This window comes from Podarcis vaucheri (assembly GCF_965113315.1).
Source record: "Podarcis vaucheri genome assembly, chromosome: 2".
Classification (NCBI taxonomy): domain Eukaryota; kingdom Metazoa; phylum Chordata; class Lepidosauria; order Squamata; family Lacertidae; genus Podarcis; species Podarcis vaucheri.
This window is the reverse complement of record NC_138760.1, coordinates 3,209,789-3,237,732: the sequence shown is the minus strand read 5'-3', so window position 1 is coordinate 3,237,732 and position 27,944 is coordinate 3,209,789. Positions and strand designations below refer to the sequence as shown.

The 27,944-nt window shown below is 48.3% G+C and overlaps 1 protein-coding gene across 3 annotated transcripts in view; it reads right to left on the bottom strand.

The window, feature by feature from the left end:
- The window catches only part of ITGA5 (integrin subunit alpha 5), a 77,527-nt gene that overhangs the window by 37,008 nt on the left and 12,575 nt on the right, over positions 1-27,944 (bottom strand). The window contains exons 1-5 of one of the 3 annotated variants that reach the window (XM_082208048.1): positions 18,261-18,301; positions 17,986-18,119; positions 7,312-7,415; positions 4,260-4,383; positions 966-1,027 (exon numbers count right to left, since the gene is read on the bottom strand). In XM_082208048.1, the coding sequence (XP_082064174.1) occupies positions 966-1,027; positions 4,260-4,383; positions 7,312-7,415; positions 17,986-18,119; positions 18,261-18,286 (450 nt within the window). In that variant the 5' untranslated portion in view covers positions 18,287-18,301. Of the gene's footprint in view, positions 1-965; positions 1,028-4,259; positions 4,384-7,311; positions 7,416-17,985; positions 18,120-18,260; positions 18,302-27,944 lie in introns of those variants that run through there. The other 2 variants (XM_082208049.1, XM_082208047.1) reach the window with 2 other exon arrangements.

Here is a 27,944-nt window from a genome sequence, read left to right as displayed (position 1 = left end):
TTCCCAAGCAGCACCCCGCAAACTCTCAGCACATCTTTCCCCTGTTCTATATAACCAGAGCATTACTAGCAAGGAAAATGGCAGCCAGGTGTCCCATAGAGTTGGGTTGACAGAGAGGGGAAATAATTGGCCTTCTGCCCTGCCCTTCAGATATTAAAAGGTAAAGGTAAAGGGACCCCTGACCATTAGGTCCAGTCGTGGCCGACTCTGGGGTTGCGGCGCTCATCTCGCTTTATTGGCCAAGGGAGCCAACATTTGTCTGCAGACAGTTTTTCTGGGTCATGCGGCCAGCATGACTAAGCCGCTTCTGGTGAACCAGAGCAGTGCATGGAAACGCCGTTTACCTTCCCGCTGGAGCGGTACCTATTTATCTACTTGCACTTTGACGTGCTTTCGAAGTGCTAGGTTGGCAGGAGAGGGACCGAGCAATGGGAGCTCACCCCGTCGCAGGGATTCGAACCGCCGACCTTCTGATCGGCAAGCCCTAGCTCTGTGGTTTAACCCACAGCGCCACCCGTGTCAAAAACACAACTTCCCTGACCAGGAATCGAACCCGGGCCACGGTGGTGAGAGCGCCGAATCCTAACCACTAGACCACCAGGGAGCTTCAGATGTTATTGGACTCCAGTTCCCATCATCCCCAGCCGGCATGGCTAAGGAAGATGGGAGTTGTACTCCAGAAACCTATGGAGGGCAGCAGATTGGGGAAGGTTGACCTAAGCACAGGAGCATTTACCCATACAACTCATACAATTCACCCTCCTGTGGGCTTCACAGGCTATACTGTTTTCCAGATTGGCAGTACAGCTGGGGCTGCAGACAGCTGCCATGTGGATGCGTCTACAGTGCCTGTTATGTGTCCACAGCCAGCCACCCTCATGCCAAGGAGACTATCTCTGTCCCAACCCCCAAATACAGGAACCTGCCCCATGCTGCCCATGTTCTTGGCAGGGGTGGAAACTCACCTTTGTGAATTCAGCACTAAAGCCACTTTGGCAGTAGCCTTGAAATCTGAGTCCGCTCTTTTCTAGCAGGAGAAAGAAAGACAAAAGGGGTGGGGGTGGTGGAAATGGAAATTCAGAGGTGCTGGAAAAAGTTACAGTATAGAAGCTTGAGGATACAAGAGAGGATCATGCCTTTTGCAGTTGAATTATGCATTGGCAATCTGAGTTTTTGAATATGTTCTGGTAAGCTTCAGATTTGCCTGTTGCAAATATTCATTCATATTTGCATGACTAATAAATGTGTGACGCATGGTGGGGTAGAGGGCCTGCTGCAACCAACATTCAAAATGATCCCTTCCAAATACAGGGTCCTAGTCCCCTCACCCACCAAACTGAAGCCACCCTTTAATTGGAGCCAGAAATCACCAAACAATAAATATATCCCAGTCCATCAGAAGGTGGTCCTGTCCACAGGCTTACAGATGAATTATTGGAGAACCACCAGATCAGTGCACTTGGAGGAGAGAGAGAAGGGGGTGAAATGCTTGCACTGACAGAATGATTGTGAGTGTGTGATGCTGATTCCTCCCTAAATAAACTGTTCTGTCAGACAACACATGAACAGGAAGCCAATATGCCTCAGGTTGTGACCAGCTTCTAATAACAGAACTGTTACAATAAAATAAATGATCCAGCCTTTCACCTCCAAAAAACCCTCACAAAATATGGGCAACCAAGACAGCATTAGATCAGTGTTTCCCAAACGTTTTTGGGCAACGGCACACCTGTTTACTGAAAAAAAATCTCGCGGCACACCACCATTAAAGCCCCGCCCCGTGACGTCAGCGCGCAGCGTCACGCCGGGAGGGACGCACAAAAGTGAAAGTTTTTTCCCTCGGCAGCTCCTCTCAGCTGCGCTCAATCCGCCTCGGAGCGCAGGAGCGATGCCTCTCTCTGGCTCTCCCTCCGCGCAGGCTGAGGGAGGGAGGGAGGTGCGCGTGTGACCCGTCTCTGCTGGGAGACCAAACCCAGCGAGGCAGAGTCGCGCGGAGGCGCCCAGGCAGCGCTGCCGGCTGCGAGGAGGAGCGCCAGGCAGCAGCAGGAGGCGCGGCCTCTCCTCGCCGCCGCCGCCCCGCCTCTCGCCGCCCGACTCGCCCGCCTCCCTCCAGGTATCTCGCGGCACACCAGCCGATGTCTCACGGCACACTCGTGTGCCGCGGAACACCGGTTGGGAAACACTGCATTAGAGCATGGGCAAAGTGCCATTTGCCTGATCACAGCCAGACCTTCAGGCATATACTTTAGAAGGAGTACTACAGCTGGGATGAAGCACCAGAGGTCCAGCAGGGAATCCCAGCCGTGAGCAGGGAAGAGGAATCCCCATTATTCTTATTCACTCTCCATCAGCTGGCAAAGAGATAAACAACGAAGACTTTCCATTTTTAATGTCTGGTGTTTTGTTGTGGTTTTTTTATATTCTGTTGGAAGCCACCCAGAGTAGATGGGGCAATCCCATCAGAGGGTGGGTACGTCTTCTGATGACCTGTGAATTATCCACCAAGTATGGTCTCTGGAGACGGGAACAGTCTTTTCCTTTGACAAAGTGGGGGTCTAGGGCTTGAAGCTGCGCGTTCAGCATTCTCTTTCCACCACAGGCACTTCTCCTTTCAGGCAGACGCCCCCTAGCCTAATTACGCTAATTATCAAGAGGCCACAGCAAATAATAATAATAATAATAATAATAATAATAATAATAATAATGATGATGGCTTGGGAAAGGATTCTCATCTCAATAGAACAGCTTGGCCCTAGGGAGAATATGACAACAATAAGAGAACCCCGGCTACTGTGCCCGCCCTGCCCTGCTATAACCTGTTCTCCCTTTGCTTCACAATAGCAAACCTTCAGCACCAATAATTTAGGGGTGAGGTAGTGGAAGATGCAACACAGCAAGGGGCAAATGGGCTATATTCTATTACTATGCTGTCTGTTATTGTTTTTATTATTGGTGCTCTGTAATGCGTTATGTTGCACACTGTCTTGGGATCTTTTGATAAAGGAGAGAATATAAGCTGAACTCATCTTCGTAATCCTCCTCCTCTTCATTTTCAATTCAGCAATGTGACTTCCCTCAGAGCTCCGAAGGACAGCTCTTGCTTGTGTGCATCTGTGGGGACCAGGAATGCTCTTGCCGGAAGTCCCTCTTCCAGAGCTGACCTCAAGCTATGCAGTAAACTCAGCAAGAGCTGCTCCTTCTGGCTCTCTAGAGACTGGAGTGGCCACTGTGAGAACAGGAATGCTAGACTAAGTCTTTGGCCTGATCCAACAGGGCTTTTCTTATGGGGGAGCTCTGCTGGTGGCACAGCAGCTTTCTGGTGATCACTGTATGGGTGTCCCCAGGGAAACGCTCCCAGCTTTTCCCACACCCACTTCCTACTGCTCCAGATTATGCTTAGGAAGCAGCTGGCTGGCTGGCCCTTCGGTTCATCTGCCGTGTTCTTTCAGCAGGAGGGATGGCTCATTAAAAGGGGTTAGTACAAGGGACAAGGAAGGGACTTCTATAGTCACTCATACTTCTTCCAGCTCCCTAGTCCAGTGGATGGCAAACCTTACAACCACATGCAGCTCCCATACCTTCATTGCCCATCACCAGGCGCAAGTCAGCTGCACAGTGGCACACAGCTAAGGCAAGGTAAAAAAAAAAGCCTAACAGCACACAGATGCACCTCCATAGAGGAATAGCTACAGATCAGGGAACCCAGAACCAACACAGCAAAGACACTACTGTGTCCCCTTCCTTCTTTCTCAAAGACTGAGGAAATCATAGGGAACTGATTTAGACGTCCAGTTTAAAGATGAACAAGGGGAGAAAACGTGGTCAGCCCCTCCTTTATGCAACCTTTTGGGCACATTCAATAAGTTACCTTAAAGATAATGCTCCATTAGTTATACAGGCGATAACCAATTAGCACATGTCAGAAAGACGTGTAATCACACACAGCACCAAACTTGGAAGTGACTGAAAATGTCACAAAAAAGTCATAAAAGGGGTGGACTTCCATGCACTCGGTCGATGTGCACAGGGGCCGGGAATGGAACCTCTGCATGAAATGGTTGCCAACTGTATTAATAAACCTCATGGTCCCCCTTACGTTTACCAACCATTTATTTTATTCAGCAGGTGTGTTGGTTGTTTGTTATGGTTTTATATGTATTTTTGTGGTGTCCAGTGGAATCTTCTAATGTACTGAGGTCCTGTGCAAGTGCTGAATGAACCCCTGCCAGGCAGGCACCCTCTCCAGAGCCCCTTGTTACCTGAGCGGCAAGGTGCGTATTCCACAAACTTGGTGAAGTTGTTGATGGACAAGAAGCAGGTGCCCACAACCTCATGCTCAGGCTCGTCATTGTAGGTTCGCCAACTGTACAGGGGGGCGCAGGCCTAGAGGAAGAAGATGAGCCTGGTAAGCAAACGGAAAGGGCTCCACAGTCTTCATTCATGCAAAGCATTTCTACCCCCACACTTCTGATGGGAAAAAAACTCCCAGGGCTGCTTACAAATCAATATAAATAACCCAGCACTCTGGCCTATGGCACAAAAAGGAAAAGGGGTGGGGAGGGAAGACGAAAACAAGCAACCTCATGCACGGACTCTTAATGTTACAAAGTTCTTACAACCACGAACTTTAAGTTTTAATGTACAGAAGCTGGGAGTGAGACGGTCTTCTGACTTGTGGCCAAAGCTCTCACAGCTGGAGTCAGACTAGACCTGTACAATTCAAGGGTCAAACACTGCAGCTTCAGCAATGCCAATGACCTCTGTAGAGATGTGCCACCTTCTGCAGATGACTGCCCTGCAACATCCAGGCCTATCTTGTGGCCACCACCCTTTCCAGGGTGGCCAGATCAGGACATTGCTCTACATCATAGAGTCTACAGCAAAGAGTCCCAAACTGTGTCAGAGCCATGAAAAAGGCGGAAGAATTCCTTGGTGATTTAAGGCACACTCTTTGATAGATTCACCACCAGCACAAGCACTGCCATTGTCCCAAGGGAAAGAATCCAGGGTGCATTAGAATTTCCTAAGGCAGCCTCTGCTGTAGTTAACCAGCATAACAGAATCCTAGAAGCCCCAACACTGGACAAAAAGCAGAGTCCCATCTCTAAGTAGGAAAAGAGGAGGGGTGCTCCAGGCCAGGAGGCAATGTTGACCCAGGTTCCCCTGAGTTGCAAGGAGGATGCCTTCCTTCTGTCCTGGGACCCTAGATATCCACCCACCATTTGGAGAAGCGCCATAGATCACTGGTAGATCATTTACTTGGCATGTAGAAGATCCCGGGTTCTCTACACCAGCATCTCCGGGAGGGACAGGGAAATCCTGGAGAGCTGCTGCCAGCTGGTGTAGACAGTCCTGAGTTAGACAGAGCAGTGGGGGAAGCTGTCTATGTTCCTGTCACATACGCACTGTTTGCATTTTGTACTTTAATTGCTTTTGTTCTGTAAACTAACCTTGTATTCAAATAGGATGAAGGGTGCCTTTTTAAAAAAAAGGTTTCAAGCAAAATAAAGTAAGGTTGGAGTGAAGTGTGCCTCTCATTTTAATTTAGAAAGAAAGCAACAAGGTATGTCCTAGACGTCAAAAGACTGGAGGAAGCCCTGCCCTGCAGCAGGCTAGTTGGAAAGGACTACAGGGAGCGTCTTGGGGGAAACCAAAGAGAAAAACAGGGTGTCCTAGTGAGGCCACAGGGTTGCTTGAGCAACGGCCAACACCCGCCTGCCCGCCCCCCCCACACCACCACCACCACCACACTTTGCATTTCCTGCCGTTCTTACTAGCTGCATCCTTCCTGCCCTGCCCCCATGTGACAGATTTTGGAAAGTTGAGGAGTTCAAAGCACAGTTTGAAGTTCAGCAAGGTAACTAATAAACTGCAGGGAAGCAACCCCCCCAAAAAAACCTCTGGCAACCCTAAAGCAACACCTGGAAATGAGCATCTGACACTCTTAGTACTGGGGAGATTGGGGTGTGCATTTCAAAAAGGACATTTTTTTAAAAAGAAAGAAAATAAAACTTGGTTGGGAGGGGATGAATATGGAGATCCAGTTCCCCCTGCTCACCCATCTCTTTTTCGAGGAGCCAGGCAGCCTCTTTAGACAGAGGAAGATCAGCATTATTGTATGAAATCTTCCTTCAAGTCTACATCAGTTTGTCACAAACTTTATCAATGGACTTTGATCACAGTAGGACATAGCATTGCAACAGTAGCCAAAACAGAGGTTTCTGACACTGGGAATACCTGGCCTCTGTGTGTTTGTGTGGGTGGGTGGACTTAGATATGCAAGGAATCTAGAAGGGAAGAAATGGCGTTGCCGCATTGGAGATTCCTGGGTTTCTTACAGTGCAATCTTGTGAATGTTTACTCAACAGTGTAACAGCATCTTGTTCTCACAGTGGACAACCAGTGGCCTGCTCTGAGAAATCTGCACCCATGACCTGAGCGCATGAGACTTTGCCCTCCCGTGGTTTCCAGCCCAGTGGCTCAGCCCAGTCGCCCACTGTGACCAGCAGGGCTTCCTTCTGGGTAAGGGTACATAGAATGGCAGCCTTAAAAGAACCAAGCAAAAAATTGGGAAAGTGGCAGTTTTCGCTCTCCAGTTCAGAGAGATCTGGTTTCACCAGTGCCAATACAGAGGCACTGTTAGCCCTGGTTATCAAATATTCAAGAAACATGCGACTTTGGGCCATGGAAGCCACATAGATCACATCTGTGTAGCATACAAGCCAGGAGTGCCTAGAACTTAGCTATGGCAGCTCCAGAAGCCACTGAGGCAGGAGCTCTCCCAGCTTCCATACTACAGAGGGGTCCTGTGATGGGAAGGAAGCAGCAGCTAAAGTCAAAACCTGACCCGGCGTGGGCTGTTGTTACTGAGCCCCACCCCCCACCCGGGCGACAAGCTATTTGCTCATTCATCCTGATGTGTTTCCACAACATTTATGCAAAGGCTAAATTATATCCGGTCTTTATTGAGCCTTCATGCTGATTTGTTTGCAGCGAGGTTATAGGGCAATGAGCATTCATCTCGATCTTCTTGTGGGGTCTTTTAAACATCTTCCCATTATTCATTCATTTATCACACATTTTTCAACACACTTTTCTGTCATGACCCAAACTCCAAAAAGTTCCCAAAAGCAAATTTGTTGTGCTAGGGCGACAGAGCACATCAATCCATTTCCAGTGTGCAGATCTAGAGTTCTGGTATGCACTTAAATCTTTTTGCAAAATTGTGACCATCTGGAGATGCCCTGGGTTCCCCCGGTCAACCAATTGCATATGCGCTTTGCCAAATTCATGCCACGACTCTGCTCTTACCAGGATGGAGCTGCCATGCGACCGCACTGTGGCTCCAAACCACTGCAGCGATTTGAACTCCATTTGCTCCACCATCCCATTAAAGTCCTCCATGCGGGATCCTGCTGGACAGAGAACACAAAGGGGTCTGGATCAGTGCTCCTCAAAGGCTTTCAGATACCCGGGACACAGCTTCCTTCCAGCTTTCTGGATAAAATTTTACTTTCACTGTTGAAAGAAGGTGGATAGGCAGAGACAGATGATGCAAATCATATATACTCTCATTTCAGTCAGCCCCTAGAACAAGGATTGCAGCTTGGTGGCAAGAGCATTTGCCTTGCATGCAGAAAGTCCTAGGTGCAAAAGACTCCTGTCTGAAACCCTGAAGTGCTGCTGCCAATCAGTGTAAGCAACACTGAGCTCGATGGATTAATGATCTGACTCAGTACAAGGTAGCTTTCCATGTTGCTATGCTGCTTTCCTGTGTTTTCTGTGGGATAACCCAAGGACTATTGGCCCCAGGTATCCTGACCTCCCCTTTGCCCAGGCACATCAGGATTCTGGGCCTGGACCATTCTTTGGGGGCAAGGGGGATGTTTCTGGGAATCCCCGGCATCCATCAGGTGCAAAGCAGTATGAGGAGACTGAGTTGTGCCTTTTATTCCCTTCCAGGGGTTGATGCCACTACTCATACACAGTCATACCTCCGCTTGCGTATCCCTCCACTTACGTAAACTTTGGGATACGTACGTGGCAAACCCGGAAGTATATTTCTGGGTTTTTGCCACATGAGCACGTGCAGAAGCTGTCCCTCTGGTTGCAGAAACCTCAGGAGCCAACCGGCACTCCGGAACGGATCCCATCCACAACCAGAGGTACCACTGTATTGGCAGAGAAAGAGAGGGAGAACAAGAAGCCTAGAGTGATGGATGCATTTAAAAACAGCCTTCCCCTTCCCCACCGAGGCACAACTCAGCTCCTCTCAGAGCACAGCATATGATTTGAGAATCCCTGGCCTCTTGGTGGAGAGTAAATAGGAAGGAACCTTAGACCAAGTCAGAGCATTGGTCCTTTGGCCAGTGAGGAAGGCAAGCAGGCCTAGGAAGCGCCGCGTATCACGGTGGTTCTGCACGGCATTTTCAATCACTCCCCACAAGTCTGCACTTGAACATAATGGTTCAGAACATGAGCTATGAGCAGTTCAACTCTCAGCTGATCTGTGAATTTGCTGGCTGGCTGTTGGTGAACTGCTGTCTCTCAGTCTTGGAAGCCTGTCCCTTTTCTATCATTTTGGGAATAACAATGCTGGCTTGCCTTACAGGGATGTTGTAAAGATTTCAAGATAATGCAAAGCACTACTGTTACCCTGATATTGTCCTCAAACTGGTAGCGGCCATCCAGGAATTCAGACAAGGAAGGAATCTTTCCCAGACCTACCTGGAGATGCTGGGATAGGAACCTGGGACCTTCTGCACTGCAGCTCCAGGTCTCTTCAGTCTCTACTCCTCCTATATCTTCCCCATCTGCTTGACTTGTTGCCTTCTCTGGCTCCAACCCACCACCACAAATACTTCCAAAATCTCCACTTTTCACTGTTTTCCTAAGATGTGATCATTGCCCCGTTTGGTTAATTCCCAAGCTGCATGCCAGGGCACAGTACTTTTTATTTCAAACATGAAAATCATTGTTAATGGTTCTATATTTTATAGGTCATGATATCAACTAAATAAAAACTTAATATAAAAACTTGAAATTCATAAATAAAGCATAACAATAACCAACATATTGCAATATGTATGTTGTTTGCATATTGTATTGTATTTTTATATTTACTGGGCGGTACTGGGAGGATACAACAAATACTGTCTTTCACAAGGCAACTGGCAGAAACTAACTAAATGAAGGTGATTTGTGGGCCAAATGTATTCACCCTCAGATGTGGCAGCCCTTACACCTCTGCTCTAGTCATGGCTCCGGCCTCCGAGGGGAGCCTAGGAAATTCTAGAAATTCTGCCCCATCTCAGCCTCAGGTGCGACAGGATCCTGCCATCACTCCTGCTGCAGAGAATTGCCCACCCACAGAAAGGTTGTCCCTTACAGCCCTGAATGTTTCTCCACTTTTTCCAATCAAGTCCATATCAGCAGTTTATGCAGAAAATGTACTAAATCCATGTGGAGTGCTAAGAGGAAGAGGGCTTCCCGTTTTCATTTAGGGGGTGGGATGGAGCTTGTGGGAAACAGCCTAGATCTGAGGCTGTGAGCTTGTTATTCCCCCAGCAGTTGTTGCCTTTGGTTTTGGTCCAGACCAGAAGAGGCATCCCCAGCCCACTGGCTCTGGTACATACAAGGCCCTTCATATCAATCCAATGGGATGTAGTGATAATACCCTCAGATCTAGCAGGAACCACTTAATCCCTTTCTTGCAAAAGAAACCGTCAGGCAGTGACCCCAGAAGACCAGATATAAAACAAATGCCAAGTCTCACAAGCTGCTTCTGGTCCATTAAGGGCATTTCCAATTCTCTCCCTCTCTCTCAATTTACTCTAAACTAAAGGAACTGCCAAAAATACAATTTGGTTCCACGTGGGCATTTCCAGCCCGCCCCTCCACCCTTCTTTAATTCACATCATTGCCTGAAAAATCAACAATCCCTGCAGTTTGCAATTTCAAAAATCCCACACCGCCACTGTGAACAATGCTCCAGAAATTCCTCCCCTGTTTATTCAGAAAGAGAAAATATTTCATAACATAGCACTGCTGCCCATTTTCCCCTTCAAGATTTCCCATTGTTCCCATCTGGTGGGGAAGAGGAGACTGGAAGAGGAGGAGGAGGGCAGGACCAGGGAGGGGGGAGGTTGTTCTTGTTAATCAAAAACCACTTAGGCCCCACAACCCTCCCTAACGGTGCGATATCTACTCCAGTGGTTCTTCAAACTCCAGTCCAGGAAACTCTGAGGTGCCTTGGATGCCTCTCAAGGTTTCCGCAGTGAGAAGATGATTGGCAATGGCAGACGCGCTTCCTTGCCATGCTTGATCTTCCTGCAACTCAGAGCCCGAAGGAAGCAGGGGCCGCGATGAGAGAGAACTGGCTGACCAGTGCTCCTAAGACAGAGCCCCAGACCATTACCCACAAGCCTTTGCAATGTGCAAGGAGTCCTCAGCTGGGAAACAGATGTGGAAAGGATTCCCTCAAGAAAGTAAGTTTCCAAAAATCTGTTTTACTCCATAGACACATGAAGAAGCCACAACATAGGGACATGGGAAGCTACCATAGACTGTCAGACCGTTGGGTCTACCCAGCTCAATACAGTGCTATCTCTGGATGCGAATGGGATCCGTTCTGGAGCCCTGTTCGCATCCTGAAGCGAATGTAACCTGCGTCTGCGCATGCGCGGGTCGCGATTCGCCGCTTCTGTGCATGCACGTGACATCATTTTGAGCGTCTGCACATGCATGAGAGGCGAAACCCGGAAGTAACATGTTCCGTTACTTCCGAGTTGCCACGCAGCACAACCCGAAAACGCTCAACCTGAAGCTGCTTCAACCCGAGGTATGACTGTAGTGCCTACACTGGCAGGCAGTGACTCTCCAGGACTACTCCTGGGTGGAGATATTAGGGACTGAACCGGGGACCTTGGCTCTGCCCCTCAGCTGCCACCCTCCCGCTCACAGTAAGCCAGGGTGGTGGAGCGTTTCGTGTTGCTAGTGTGCAATGGATCAGGTCTGAGGAAGCCCGGACTCAAATCCCCACCTAGCCATGGCTGACCATCAGCTAACTATGGCCTCTCACAGGACTGTTGCAAAGATCAGATCACTGGGGTGGGGGGACGGCACTGTGCTTCAGCTTCACAGAGGAAAGAGGCATGGAATAAAAAGGTAATAAACAAAACATGAAACAAGGAGTCCCTACAATAGTAATCTTTCCAGCGCTACTTTGATAGCTGCTGTGATCCTTTTGTTTCATTTGTGAATGCAGTTCAAAACAAAACAGGCTCAGCAGCACAAGCCTCCCTCATCCCAAATGGGCACGAGATCAAACCCAACAACACATATCTCAAAATGCCATGACATACTGTATACATAAGAATTTGGCCTGTGTTTTCGTCACCGAACCTGCGACCCTTACTCTTTCTTATAAGACATTCAGTCCATTTTGCTTATTCAGTTAACAAAGTTCTTTGCCTTCCAAGGATTATGTGGGCTCCAAATATGGATATCAGGGCTGCAGTTCAACAGAACCATAGAATCGTAGAGTTGGGAAAGGACCACCAGGGTCATCTAGTCCAACCCCCTGCAATGCAGGAATCTTTTTGCTCAACGTGGGGCTCAAACCCATGACCCTGAGATTAAAAGTCTCATTAAGAGCTATCCTGCATACTCAGGGACTTGAGCATAGGCTTCATTTACCTCACTGAGATTTACTTCTGAGAAGACTGTGCAGGAAAACAAAAAGCCTTACCAATCAGTTGCCCTAGACAAGGGCTGGTGGACCTGTGACCTTCCAGAAGTTGCTGGACTGCAGCTCCCAACATCCTTGATGGCTGGCCATGCTGATGGGAGTTGGAGTCCAACAACATTCTTAGGATTCAACAACATCCAACAACATTCTTAGGATTGGATTCTTAGATCACGGACTGCAGTTTCTTGAAGATGGACTTCTGGCAAGCGGTTGGGAGAAATGTTTTTGCCAAAAATCTCAGAAACCTCATCAGGAGGGCTTTAAACTGACTAATGTGGGAGAGGGAGACAGTGCTCCTGAAGGTAGGAGTCTATCAATTGATGAAGATGATCATCCAAATGTCATAGACCAAATGGAGCAAACAGCACGCAGACCTAGTGGTGGGAGGAAAAAATCCTTAAATAAGAGACACGGGGGAATGATTAATGGACTTCAATGTCTGTACACTAATGCGCAAAGCATGGGAAATAAACAAGATGAGCTTGAGCAAACTAAATATGACATAATAGGCATCACTGAAACCTGGTGGGATAAGTCCCACGATTGGAATGTAATAATGGAAGGATACAATCTATTTCAGAGAAACAGACCAGACAAGAAAGGAGGAGGAGTGGTGTTATATGTCAGGGATGTGTATACCTGGGTCAAAATTAAGGGAGAGAAGAATAACAGAGATCTCATTGTGGGAGTTTACTATAGACCCCCAAGCCAAACGGAGGACATAGATGATGCCTTCCTGGAACAGATGACCAAGCATGCAAAAGGAAGGGAGATAGTAGTAATGGGGGACTTCAATTACCCGGATATTTGTTGGATGTCAAACTCAGCCAAGAGCATAAGGTCAAACAGATTCCTCACTGGCCTTGCAGACAACTTCATTGTCCAGAAAGTGGAAGAAGCAACAAGAGGAACAGCCATTTTAGATCTGGTCCTAACCAATGTTGATGACCTGGTTAGTGGGGTAGAAGTGGAAGGATCATTAGGCGCGAGTGATCATGCTCTTCTGAAGTTTACTATACAGCGGAAAGGAGCAGCCAAGCATACTAGGACTCAATTTCTTGACTTTAAGAAAGCCAACTTCATAAGACTTAGGGAAGTGCTGAGTGAGATCCCATGGACAGTAATACTAAAAGGAAAGGGAGTTCATGATGGCTGGGAGTTTGTTAAGAGGGAGATACTACAAGCACAACTTCAGGCAATACCAATGAGACAGAAACATGGAAGGTGCCTAAAGAAGCCAGGGTGGCTATCTAAAGAACTTTTAACTGAGTTAAGATTTTAAAAAGGATGTGTACAAAAAATGGAAAATGGGGAAAACCACCAAAGAGGAATTCAAACAAATAGCCAGCACATGTAGACACAAAGTAAGAAAAGCTAAAGCACAGAATGAACTCAGGCTTGCTAGAGAGGTTAAAAGCAACAAAAAAGGCTTTTATGGGTATGTCTGTAGCAAAAGGAAGAACAAAGAAACAGTGGGGTCACTCAGAGGAGAAGATAGTGAAATGCAAACAGGGGACACAGAAATGCCTTCTTTGCCTCAGTCTTCTCCGATAAAGAAAACAATGCCCGACCTGAAGAATTTGGAGCAAATGATTCAGCAGAGGAAACACAGCCCAGAATAACTAAGGAGATAGTACAAGAATACTTGGCTAGTTTAGATGTATTCAAGTCTCCAGGGCTAGATGAACTGCATCCAAGAGTATTAAAAGAACTGGCAGATGTGATCTCAGAACCACTGGCAGTCATCTTCTCAAATTCCTGGAGAACAGGCGAAGTCCCGGCAGACTGGAGGAGGGCAAATGTTGTCCCTATTTTCAAAAAGGGGAAAAGAGAGGACCCAAATAATTATCGCCCAGTCAGTCTGACATCAATACCAGGGAAGATTCTGGAGCAGATCATTAAGCAAACAGTCTGTGAGCACCTAGAAAAGAATGCTGTGATCACCAATAGTCAGCATGGATTTCTGAAAAATAAGTCATGTCAGACTGACCTGATCTCGTTTTTTGACAGAATTACAAGCCTGGTAGATGAAGGGAACACAGTGGATGTAGCCTACCTTGATTTCAGCAAGGCATTTGACAAGGTGCCCCATGATATTCTTGTAAAGAAGCTGGTAAAATGCGGTCTTGACTATGCTACCACTCAGTGGAATTGTAACTGGCTGACTGACCGAACCCAAAGGGTGCTCATCAATGGTTCCTCTTCATCCTGGAGAAGAGTGACTAGTGGGGTGCCACAGGGTTCTGTCTTGGGCCCGGTCTTATTCAACATCTTTATCAACGACTTGGATGATGGACTCAAGGGCATCCTGATCAAATTTGCAGATGACACCAAACTGGGAGGGGTGGCTAACACCCCAGAGGACAGGATCACACTTCAAAACGACCTTGTCAGATTAGAGAACTGGGCCAAAACAAACAAGATGAACTTTAACAGGGAGAAATGTAAAGTATTGCACTTGGGCAAAAAAAAAAAAAAAAAGGAGAGAGAGAGGCACAAATACAAGATGGGTGACACCTGGCTTGAGAGCAGTACATGTGAAAAGGATCTAGGAGTCTTGGTTGACCACAAACTTGACATGAGCCAACAGTGTGACACGGCAGCTAAAAAAGCCAATGCAATTCTGGGCTGCATCAATAGGAGTATAGCATCTAGATCAAGGGAAGTAATAGTGCCACTGTATTCTGCTCTGGTCAGACCTCACCTGGAGTACTGTGTCCAGTTCTGGGCACCACAGTTCAAGAAGGACACTGACAAACTGGAACGTGTCCAGAGGAGGGCAACCAAAATGGTCAAAGGCCTGGAAACGATGCCTTATGAGGAACGGCTAAGGGAGCTGGGCATGTTTAGTCTGGAGAAGAGGAGGTTAAGGGGTGATATGATAGCCATGTTCAAATATATAAAAGGATGTCACATAGAGGAGGGAGAAAGGTTGTTTTCTGCTGCTCCAGAGAAGCGGACACGGAGCAATGGATCCAAACTACAAGAAAGAAGATTCCACCTAAACATTAGGAAGAACTTCCTGACAGTAAGAGATGTTCGACAGTGGAATTTGCTGCCAAGGAGTGTGGTGGAGTCTCCTACTTTGGAGGTCTTTAAGCAGAGGCTTGACAACCATATGTCAGGAGTGCTCTGATGGTGTTTCCTTCTTGGCAGGGGGTTGGACTCGATGGCCCTTGTGGTCTCTTCCAACTCCATGATTCTATGATTCTATGATTCTATGAACATCTGGAGGGGGCACAGGTTCCCCAGCTCAGCTGTAGATTTTCCAGCTCTTTTTTTTTTACATTGCCATATTTGTAGTTTCTGGGGAGGGAGGAAGTATTCAATTTAAAAGCTCCAGAAATGAGTATCCTTGTAATGACTCATTTTTTTGCTTTCAGCAATTCTGCCTGAAAACAAGAAACCTCTGTGGAAATAAAATGCTCACTTTTGGAAGGATTAAAAAAGAAAAGCATTGTTCTCTCTTGCTCTCAGCACACCAGTACCCAAGGTTTTACCAGCCACCTGGAGAGTAGTTCCCCAGATTCAGGCCTACGCGGAAGTAGGGCTCCCTGAGCAATGGCCTGTTTGGCTCTCTGGCTGGAATCTGATCTCTTGTTCTCAGCTGAGCCAAGGAAACTCTCTCTGGCCCACGTCCACTGGGGACCAGCCAAGTCAACACAGAGCCATGCGGCCAGACAGGAAAGCCCCAGGCCAGGCCAACTGAAGTCCAGGCCTTTCTGAGCCACAAAGTTACAGGGGTGGGGGCAGTTTAGACCATGGGTAGGAAAACTAAGGCCGGGGGCCGGATCTGGCCCAATAGCCTTCTAAATAGCTGGCAGACGTTGCAGGAATCAGCATGTTTTTACATGAGTAGAATGAGTCCTTTTTATTTAAAATGCATCTCTTGGTTATTTGTGGGGCATAGGAATTCGTTCATTCCCCCCCCCCAAATATAATCTGGCCCCCCACAAGGTCTGAGGGTCAGTGACTGGCCCCCTGCTGGAAAAGTTTGCTGACCCCTGGTTTGTACCCTTTCCTTCTCCCACAACACAGAATGCCTTTGAACCTAAAGGGAGACTGTCAACATTTGCACTTTACTCTGCCTGTGGGCGGCTTTTGATCTATTTATTCAAGATTAGTTCTGTGTTTTTGTTGTATTTTCACTCCAACCTTCCTGCAGAAGTTCACAGTACTCCATTCTCCCCCCTGCCCACAACAACCCTGTGAGGTGGGATGGGTCGAGAGACAGTGACCAGCCTATCATCAGCCTAGCTTGCCCAGCTGTGCGGAAGGGATGCCGTTCAAAGGTAGCGCGCATCCTCTTGATGCAAAAGGTCTTAGGCTCCATCCCTAATGCCTCCAAGTTGAGCTGGGGAACAGCCCTACCCCAAAACCTAGAGAATCAGTGTAGATCAGGGTTTCCCAAACCTATGTCTCCAGCTGTTGTTGGACTACAAGTCCCATCATCTCTAGCTATCAGGACCAGTGGTCAGGGATCATGGGAATTGTAGTCCAAAAAAAAAAAACAACAACTGGAGAAACCCTGATATAGAGAATACTGAAGCTAGATGGAGCACTGGTCTGACATGGTGTAAAGCAACTTCCTTTGCTCGTCCACATTTGCCTTCACGGCTGCAGGGGAATTTAGAACTTGGGTCTCATCAGAACTTGGGTCCAACACTTTATAATCCAGGGGTTCACCCCTGTGGGTGCCCATGCTGCCACAGAGGCATTCACCCTTTCTCCCTGCTGCTCCTGTTGTAGTCAGTCAAACAGGCTGCAGTGTGTGCTTAGCTACAAGGTGTGTGTGGTGCTCACCACAGTTGCTTTGATTTGCAAATGTCTGGCTCTCCTAACCACAACATCACCCCAGTTCTCTAGGGACTGCATGACTCTTCTACCCTGTGACTTGAATAAAATATTCGGGGGGGGGGGGAGGTAAGGCCTGTCCTGATCACATGTCACGGTGCACACACACCATTTGAATGACAATGCCCATCAAGTTCAAATATTTAAGGGGGGGGGGCAAAGGGACCTTAGTCCCTAGGATTTGGCTCCTATGCCTTTAATCCAGGACTGCACTCTCACACTCATAAGCTCTATGCGTCAGGAATACACAGGTCCCTGAAAACACACTCACAAATAAATTCATGAAGAATCCCTGCACAGGGCCGCCTTTACCTGGGGGGTGCAAGGGGTGCACCTGGGTGCAGAATTCTGGGGGTTGCCAGGCACCCACCGCTGAAGCAGCCTAAGCTATTACCTATCTACCTGTGATGAAATAATAAATAATTTGATTGAGCTAGAAAAACAAAATACAGATATACGTAGGTATTACCGAAATGTATATCTACTATTTCACTAGAGGACTTTATGCACTCATTTACCAAAGATCACAATGGCAGCGCTTGTGGGGTGCTGGGCGGATCTTTGCACCTCGGCAGCACATATGCTAAAGACTCCCCTGCCGTTGCCTGATTTGAGTATGGAGCTGGGCGTTGGTGTTTCTGGCAAGGGGAATTTGGGCAGGCACCTCTGATCACAGTCTAACAAACCTCTTAAGACCGTGACCATAAACAGAAGCCGGCTGCATTCCCCTGTTCACCATCCAAGCCAATGAAGTGTTCTGGGGAACTCAAAAGCTTGCATGCAATTCTGGTTGGCCTAATAGAGGCTTTGTCCTACTATGGATTTTGTAATTGCTCTTATAGACTGACACAGTTGCCTTTATTTTCTGAATTAAGTAGGGAAGAAAGAAGAAGTGGGAATTCGGGGAATCTGGAGTAGCCGTTCTGCCCAGACACTGAGGTCCAGCGCCAATGGCCTTCTGGCAGTTCCCTCACTGTGAGAAGCAAAGCTACAGGGAACCAGGCAGAAGGCCTTTTTGGTGGTGGCACTCTCCCTGTGGAATGCCCTCCCATCAGATGTCAAAGAGATAAACAACGACTTGACATTTAGAAGACATCTGAAGGCAGCCCTGTTCAGGGAAGTTTTTAATGTGTGACATTTTAATGTATTTTTAATCTTTGTTGGAAGCCGCCCAGAGTGGCTGGGGAAGCCCAGCCAGATGGGCGGGGTATAAATAAATAAATAAATAAATAAATAAATGATGATGATGATGATGATGATGATGATGATGATGATGGCTGAAAATCAGAGTAAAAATTGGAGGTGGGTGAGCATGGGCAAGTAGCCAGCCAGTTAGCCAGCCCTTACCACTGGCACCTCCCAACCCCACCCATCCTGCTTACCTTTGCTGCTGTCAAATTCAATGGGTATACAGCTGCTCTTGCCAAGGGGCCAGGGACAGTAGTAGACAGCACCCCCCTCTGTAACGTCCACCTGGCTTGTGTTGGCCTTGGGTGCTCCCACGAGGACACTGGCACTGTGGAAAGGAAGGGAGCAGGAAGCAAAAGGATGAGTCTAAGCCAGATGCACCTTGAGCCTCTCAAAGCTCCTCCTGCCCTTAAACTCCTGTTCCTGAAGGGGCTACCCACAGATTGCCTCAGGCTCATTGAGTTTCTACCTTTGGGGCCCACTTTCCCCTCCCATAAATTGGAGCCCCACAACTTGCCTTTTTGCCCCCGCAAAATCCCTTCCAGCTGTCACTGTTTCCTCGTATGTTTTCCCTTTTTCTCATGAACACTCAGGTGAAGCATCATGCATACATCACAGATACATCATAAATATGTCGCAAACAGTGAGGGGTTTCCTGGTAGAAACCGGTTCATCAGGGTTGCCCCCAACCTCCCTTACCCACCACCACACACCCATCAAGTGATACAGTAGGAATATTTACAAGTGCCTGGTTTTCTGGTCAGGTTATCACACTCCTAATCCACTCCTGGATGGTTTGCCATTGTCCAGGGGATGACTGCCTGTCTGACACCCACCTGCCCGGATGCCAGTGATGATCTCTTGTGCAAGAGGCTGCTGAGTATGTGGTCTCAGGCTTGAGGGATTATGGCTGCTCACATCCCAGACTCCCCCCTTGGTAGCCATTCACTTCCTGAACAGAACAAAGTTGGAATGTGCAAATCCATACTGAAGCGACTTTATATGAGTTTCTGAAGTTTTCCCAGTGAGCCAGTACATAGACACATTTATCAGTGAATTGTTGGATTTGCTAATGTGCAGCGGGAGGCCCTTTGAATAGAGATAGGAAAAAACTGTGGTGAAGTGTTTTGCGGGGACATTTGCAGGAGTGATTGTGTTGAGTTTGGTAGGTGGGGTGTGTGTGTATGATGTCTGCTGGAGGGGCAACCCCCCGCAACCTTTACATAAATTCCTGTAACACTCTCCTGGGAGGACAGTGTCATTTTGGCTACTAATGGAATGTCACCCACACCTGAACCTGAACACTGGGAATAGATGGAATGAGAAGTTTTTGGAGTCCAGAACAATGTGGGCTTGCAGTAAAGAAATGCTGTGAGCTGCTGGCAGTTCTGATAGGAGAAATCCACTCCTTAGTAGCCTTTCTCCTTGTGTTCTGTAATGATGCATCTCAGTGGTCTTCCTGAGAGCCCCCAGCCCACTAGCAGGTCTGTTTGTTTTACCTGCAGGCTCAAATTATTGCTTCTGGCTTATTTAGCCTGGAACGATATCCATGCCAGGTTCCTCTCTCCCATTCTGTTCCCCAACTCCTGGCAGCCTCCCTAGTCTCCCTTTCTCCTACCCTACCCTACCCTACCCCACCCCCACCCCCTCTTCAGAGCTCCCTGGTGCAGGACAAAGGGCCCTTGTGTAGGCAGCCAGGTGTACAATTCAGCAGCTGCAAGCAGGCAGTGAAGCCACCCCTCCTGGGGCCCAGAAAGAGGCCTGGGAAAGAGCTTAAGATACCCAGCAGTGGCAGCAAGAGCCCCACAATATCGGAACAGAGGGGGCGGGTGGCACACAGCAAGGAGAACATCCGCAGCGCTGCAAACCTGCCAGACTCATCCGACTGCTAGGAAGGGAAGCGGTGGGAACCCAAAACCACCTCCCCCCTTTCAAATCTCTGCAGGGAGCCGACTGCTGATTCGTAGCCCAGACCAAAGTAACTGGGAGAAAGAGAAGCCTGCCAGGATTCCCAGCCCAACTTCAAAGTCTGCTGGAGAAACTCACACCAGTGAGAACCAGCAGAATGATTTAAAAAACAACAACACCACTCCTGCCTCGAGAACCAAAGGAGGAATGAAAGGGAAGGAGAGACAGCAGGGGCACATCTACCCCCAAACCACCCCCACAAAATCAGCTGAGCATTCTCCCTGGCAGGCGTCCATGCAGGGAGAAGCCAAACTGCAGCCACAGGACAAACCAAATGTCCATGGAGAAACCTAACAAGAGAACCTGCCCAGCTCAAGTTCCACCACAGCTGTGAAACTTGGGTGGGAAGGCATCTCATGATTTCTAATAGTCTAAAAGGGTCAGCACCCTTTTTCAGCCATGGGCCGGCCCACTGTCCCTCAGACCATGTGGTGGGCTGGACTATATTTTGAAAAAAAATATGAACGAATTCCTGTGCCCCACAAATAACCCAGAGATGCATTTTAAATAAAAGGACACATTCTACTCATGTAAAAACACACTGATTCCTGGACTGTCTGCGGGCCGGATTGAGAAGGTGATTGGGCAGCATCCGGCCCACGGGCCTTACGTTGCCTACCCCTGATTTCTAACATGGAGTGTGGGTTTGTCCTGTTGTTGGGGCTTGGCCAATAAGCTCTTGAGACCTGGAGATGCTAAACTGAATGGGAACGTCTGCAGAGTTTTGATGAAAACACTAATGCACTGTGTGGGGCTTCTCTTTACTAAAGGAAAACCAACTGGGAGCTAAGACCTCTACTGAAAGGCACCCAAAACTGGGGCTATTCTCACATTGCATTCAACGAGTGTACAATCTATGTGCACAATAGCTGAGTTGTATGGCTGTAGTTATTCACATGTAACATTCAACAAGTTTGCCATTTACACAAATAGCTGAGCTGTACAAATCAGGAAGTGTTCGCCCTTCCACACAAACACTTGTGCAGAGACAGCTTGCACCTGCATTCAGTGTAAAATTTGAACAAGCCACCTGCGTTCTGCATCCAGGGATATGTTTTCAGTGAGGGCAATTTTTGCAGGAAAAATATAAAGGACATCAAAATTCAATCTCCCAACACATCAGCAAAAGAAAGCTAATGGTAAGTCAAACTAAGGAAGGTAACTTTTTCCCCACGGAATGCATAAGAAAGAGACTGGAGCTCATTACATCAGGAGGGTGTAGTCATGGGCCCTAATTCCTGTGGATTTTGGAGGGGGGAAGTTACAAAAAAAATAAAAAATGGAAGAAGATCATGACTGAGGAGCTTTTCAACTGTCAACTTAGTTTCTCTGGGTAATAAAACTGGTTCAGTCCCAACAACTCCAGAACTTTTTCTCTCAAGTCTGTCTTGGTTCATTTGCATATTTGTTCAACCATGCCCCACAAAATCCAATAATTTCACCCCAAATTCTATCAGGGATTTGCATGTAGGGTCTGTGAGTACAGACCCCAGGAATATTAGCTATTTCAGATTAATTCATCTGGGAGTAATGACCCATGATCCTGTTGATAAGTATTGCAGATCACTAGTTTACATAGTCGCCAGAATTTTTTTGGAGCAGGATTGCATTAAAGGGGGTTGCATTTACAATGCAAACATGCCTTTTGAAATATCTGCCCCTGCCATGAAGTTGCAGTCCCATAAGGAACAGGGAACCCGAGGATAATGGCTAGGGACACACTTGAGTCTTCCCTTCCTCAAGTAGCCTCTCTGACAATATTTTCACAGGTAGATAGGAAGGCCTTTATCTAATCTCTGTTTGAGGAACCTGCTCCTTTTTATCCTCTCAGCAACAAAATAAGCAATGGGATATGTTAGTCCAGAGGTTGTCAATCTAAGGCCCGCAGGCCGGATACAGCCCACCAGGCTCGTTAATCCGGCCCGCAAACCTTGCAGACCCTGCTGCCCGCTCGATCAGTCTCCGCGCCTATCAGGCATGGCGCAGAGGCCTCGCCGTGTGGATACTGACTTCCGTGACGTGGCATGGCTTCTGATTGGCTGGAGGAAGCTGCTGCAGCCAATCAGAAGCTGTGGATGCCTCTGTGCACCGCCCCTTCCTTCCTGCTAAGGTGGTCAAGCAGGAGGAACTGGCAGCGGTGTGGAGGCTGCCTCTGCTGCCCAGGCCAGTGGTGTGAGCTCTGTTCGCCGACGAGACAGAGGACGCCAAAGCTGCCGAAAACGAGGTAGCGTCGGTGGCTGCGACGTGAGTGGGGCATAGGCGGGGGTGTGTGTGTCCCCCAGAAGGTCTGAGGGACAGTGGACCGCCCCCCTCCTGAAAAAGTTTGCTGACCCCTGTGTTTGTCCATCCTTTCTCTGGGAGTGGGGAATCAATCATACAAAACAGGGTCAAGAGGTGTCACTGGCATTGGGAGTAAGCTACTCCTCAGCCGGCAGAGGGCAACCATCCAGGACAGATCGGAGGACGGGTTTAGCTACCTCCTGCCTTCATTATTTGAAGCTGGGAATCACAAGGGAGGAGAGGACTGTTGCACTGAACAGTCCTAACTTGTAGGCTTCTCATAGGCATCTAGCTGGCCATCGCAGGAGCAAGACACTGGACCAGATGGGCATTGGGCTTAATCCAGCTGGGCTTTTCTTGAGTTCTTAGCTTCTTAGCAGATGGAAAAAGAGATTTCAAATGACACAGCATTGTTTATTCCCATCAGTTGCAAGTCATTGTGTTGTCAAGTGGTAAGATAGCAAAGTAGCTGCATGTGTGAACCAGTTTAGTCTGCTACACACAAACACAAAACATTCCCTCCCAACAAATGACGCAACAATACCCTTTGGGGGCTGTCACCCTGTCACATCCTCAGGAAGCCAGAGAGTGGGGGGGGCATAAGACATAGCTCTGTTTGTTTCCCTCAGCACTGTACTGCTCACAAGCCACCTGCTCTCCGATCTCACAGGCACTGCAGCTGCCTGTAAATATTTTGCAGTGCTGGGAATATCAGGCTGCATTGAGTGATCAGGTACTTCTTTCCTTAGGGATGGGGAATCTGTGGCCCTCCAGACAGGCTGGGCAGGCAATGGATGGACTACATCTGGAATAGCCAACATGTTGTGCTCCAACTTCCTTAAGCCCCAGCCAGGGTTGGGGGAATTGTTGTCCAACAACATCGGAATGGCCAGAATATGGGCTACCCCTGCTCTCTGCGTTACCTGATCTAGGTGGCAATCTGCAGGGGTGGGGGGAAGGTTCCACCCTGCAGTTTTCAGCAACTGGTATTCGGAAGCAGGACATTTCATATTGCGTGTTAACAGGGCACGAGGAGCCACCCACGGAAAAGCAGTTTGCTTACAAAGAGATCTGGCAACGCACCGGCAACACTGCTGCAACATCCACATAAGTTCCCAGACTGCCTTCTTGACACAATTCAAGGTGCTGTTTGTAGATTTATAAAGCCACTGAAAGGCTCAGGTCTCACATTCCTGAGAGACTACTCTCTCCCTTATATGTTGTCAGAGCAACGCTGCCTTTCTGACCACATAATCCAGTCTAAGGGGTGTGTATGTGTGTGCATGTACAGACACACACACTTGAAGAATAGCTCAAACAAGATTGGTGTTGGCTGAATCAACACACACAAGCTTGCAACAATGACCTTTAGCACATGCATTTTGTACCACACCTGGGCCCCAAACGGCTTGCATGAGCATCACACTCACTGGCAGCCCCCTTGCTATGGAATCTCCTTCCACTGCAGACATGTCAGGTCCCAGGTAGAACATTTGAGACTTTCAGCTGAAACTGTCTCTTTTCCCCAGTAAGCTCTACTTACAAAGCCTTTCTATCAAGTGTGGAGAAACTTCGGCCTTTCAGGTGTTGCTGAAGTACAACTCCCAGCAGTCTCAGAAAGCATGACCAGTAGCCAGGGCAGATGGGATTTGTAGTCCAACAACATCTAGAGAGGCACGCAACAACAGTCAACAGGAAGCAAGCAAAGTGCCTTGTGGCTCAGACATAACCTAGAGGAGCAAGACCCAGAGCTGGGGTGGCTAACCATTTCTGGCCTGATGGGGTAACCTTCTGCCCTCCAGGAAGCAGTACAGCACCGCCCGCCCCCGCCCCCCGGCATCCTAGCTTCACCACTGTCCTGGTAGATTTAACTTTTTGCAGGCCCAAATCAAGTCCCTCATTCTCTTCGCCTTCAAACTTCCAGCTCAGTCAAAAGATCTTGATTCAAGAGTAAAGAGGAAACTGTGATGTTGCAGGTGTTAACAACAACAACAACAAACAACAACAACACAGCCTCAAGAGGAAGCACGTGGGGCATGAAACCTCTGAACATCTATCAAGGATCTTCTGCACATTGCAGAGGCTTCTGGGATATGAAACCTGTGACTCTCCACATATTGTCGGACTCCCAACTTTCATCAGCCCCAGCCAACATGCAAAGCAATCTTGCAGCAACCTTCAAAGACTTAACAGACTGATTGTGGCATGAGCTTTTGTGGACCAAAGCCATGTGTCATTAAATGCATGAGGTGTTACTCTCAACTGGCAGGGACATATATGTGTATGGAAGAGAGCAAAACTGATAAATGGTGGGGCCAAAAGGCCATGAAATGCAAGACACATTGTCTGAAATGTCCAGCAGCAACACACAAAAGCAGAATTGGCAATAGCAGAAACCTTCCTAGCTGACTACTGCTGTGGTGGATTACCACTGTGCTCAGCATGTAAGCATCTGAGCTTGGCATAGAAATCTCTCTCTCTCTCTCTCTCTCTCTCTCTCTCTCTCTCTCTCTCCCTCCCTCCCTCCCTCCCTTTACACTACACAAATGTAGCACCTTGTGCCCAGCATGGTCTAAGAATTCTAAGAAACCAAAGAAGTCAGGCCAGTTTTGAAATCAGTGGTTAAAATCAGTGGCATTTCCTAAGGCATTTCTTATCTTCATTCAAAATGCCCAGCCATATCCAGACGCAGTTGACAACCTGTTTCTTGATCTTGGGAACTGTAATGCAAAAGTTGGTTACAGTAACTCAAGTGGTATCCAAACACACTGCAAACAAACAAGTTTCTGAAATATAGAGTGGGGTGTGTGTGTGTGTGTGTGTGTGTGTGTGACTGCACCCCTTGCATTGCAAGATTTTCCCATCCCACCCACCCCCATTTCCCTTCTATCCCTGTGCAAAACACAGATTGCTGTCAACAGAGGGAAAACAATGAATCTCTTCCTCATCCTGCCGACTCAGTGCTGTGGGTGAGTTTTGTTGCAACATGCTTTCAAGGCTACTGCACAGGTGAGGCATGATGGCTAAAGAGCTCAAACCTAGATAAGGACTGCATATCTGGAGATCTCGTCTCAGAACTACAGGTGCCGTGAGCCACAGGTGGGCCGGCTGCAGAGTCAATGGGGTGCAGGGGCAATGACCCATGGGCCAGCTGCTGGAGAAAGAACCACACTGGCCTTGGTCATTCAAGGCACAGAGTCCTTTGCTCCTGCCTCTTAATAAACCAGAAGGCAAAAGGACAACCTTCTAGCAACGTGTGCAACACATGCTGCCAGCTTTGTGCAGGTAGATAGGATTCTAGTGGCTTCCAATATACAGGATTCACTATTAAAGGAGGGTCAAGAAGCATAAGTAGGTGGCCAGCCGAAGGGGGAAATAAATCTGATATGCGGCTCTGTCTTCCTTTCCTGCTGCATGTTCCTGCTGGGGACCATTTGGTCAAATGCCAGGAGTCCAAACAAATCTGACAGTCTGGGGCTGCACCAGCCCTCAGGCCATGGCCATTCCCTAGACCTCTGAAGGCAGCCTCTATTTTCAGGTGGGTGAATCAATAGCCAACAATACGCAGGGCTGGTTAATCTGCAACCTGCTGGAGAGGCAGCTGGTCCACTCTGAGGCCTTTGATGATGATAATGGAGGCAGCAACCCAAGCTGGCACTCCACATCCGTCTCCCTGGGAAAAGGAATGTGGATTATGCTAGGCTGGAGCTGTAAAAAGGAAGATGCAGGGACACTGCTCAGTGGGAAGAGTGCAAAGGTTTGATTCCCCGGCAAATTTTATCCCCAGCATCTCCTGGTAGGGTTGGGAAAGGCTGTTGTAGACAGTACTGTGCTAGATATATCTTAGAGCTATGACAGTCTCCATCACATCTTCAATTTTCCAAAGGAGCGCAGGCCCTGGTTGAGAGCCATGACCCATGGAATCCTATGCACAGCTTGGCAGGGATCAGGGTGGGCAATGGTCTGATTTTGTAGAAGACTGGCATCGTCTGTTCCTAAAGGAGAATTCCTCAGTGAGCTGGCCTGTGTATATGCACCACCTTCTCAATTCTCCATCTGTTTCACGAATCTGAGGAGATGAAGCTAATAAGGGTCAGCTGGTACTGGCACATATATTATTACCCCGTGGCCACAGAGTTGGATCTTTCACAGATGTGCATCTCTCCACAGCTCTGCTGCCCACCGCCTCCTTTTCCTCCTGATCTTGGTCTGCCCTGCTTGCCACTGTTCAACAGAGCCTGTGCAGGCAGTTACAGAGGAATGGAGGAAATCTGCATCTGTCACCTGAGGAAGCAACTTGCTCACTGTAACGGTAAGGGCTGCCCAGCTTCCAACACCCATCAGCCCCAGCAAGCAAGGCCAGTGGTCGTGGGTGATGGGAGCTGTAGTCTGGAGGGCCCCAACTTCCTCGCCCTTGCCCTGCTCTGTTCTGCTTTGGTCAACCACATCTGGAATACTGTGTCCAGTTGTGGGTGGTGCAATTTAAGAAGGCTACTGACAAGTTGAACCGTGTGCAGAGGAGGGCGACCAAGATGATCAAGGGTCTGGAAACAGAGCCTTATGAGGAATGGTTGAGGGAGCTGGAAAAGGGGAGATTGAGAGGAGATATGATAGCCATCTTCAAATATCTCAATGGCTGTTCCATGGAAGATGGAGCAAGCTTGTTTTCTCCTTCCCTGGAGGGTAGGACTTGCACCAATGGCTTCAAGTTGAAAGAAAGGAGCTTCCGACTAAACATTGGAAAGAACTGTCTGACAGTAAGAACTTTTTCAAGAATGGAAAAGACTTCCTTGGAAGGTGGTGGACTCCCCGTCGTTGGGAGGTTTTCAAGCCGAGATTGGATGGCCATCTGCCATGGTTGCTTGAGCTGAGATTCCTGCATTGCAAGGCGTTGGCCCTTGGGATCCCCTCCAACTTGACAATCCTATGAATCAGAATCTAAGCTCCTTAAGGGGAAGAGAGCTGCCTTTTTGCTTGAGTTTGTCAAGTGCTGGTGGCGCTGTGTAAATAAGTAAATAAATGGATATGGGGTGCTGCTGTCCTCATGGTCCCCGGAGACGATGGCATCCAAGCGTGGACTGAAGCCCTTTGCAGCCAATCCAGACACTGAGCAAGTCAAGCTGGCTTTGCCATGGAGAACCCTTTTAAGAGACAACAGAAGGGGTCTGATTCCAGAGCAACTGAAATCTCACCGGCATGATTAGCATTGTGAGCCCAGCCATTGCCAAGTCATCCTTTGGGTCCCTCCAAAGAAGTCAGTTGGGTCTGGTGAGCATAGATGAAGCAAGCAGCCACAGACATTTGGCACCGAAAGAAATACAGAAGCTGTCACAAGGCTGAGCCAGAGGGCTTGCATTTCAACCAAGAAGATGGCAGAGGTCAGGGGCTGAAGTGGGAGAGGTCAGCCAGTGGACAGGGGTCAGGAAGAGGTCCTTTCCTGACCTCCCATGCAGGCTGACCTTCGGCCGCAGCTGAGGAGTCTCTTGAGAGGCAGAAGAGATACTGCCTCTGCACAAGTCCTGCCTATTGCAGCAGTTTTGTTTGTCAGAGGGGAGCCAGAGTGTGAGCACGTCACAGGCATGCAAGAAGCATCAAGGATACACTGAGCCATAGTTTTGGAGTACAGTATCTGCTTAGCATGCAGAAGGTGCCAGGATGGATCCCCAGCAACTCCAGTGAGCACTGGGAATGCCCCACACCTGAAAGTGTGGAGAGCCACTGCCAGTCAGAGTAAACAGTATTGAGCTAGATGGGACAGTACAAGGAAGCTTCCTACATTTCTGTGATAGAATTGGAGCAGCAGCCTAGACCATTTTCATTCCATTACGGCAGCCTTTCCTGGAAATGGACACTGATTAACGTCCCTGCTTTGATGGCAACATCTAAAACTATAAACCTTCTCCTT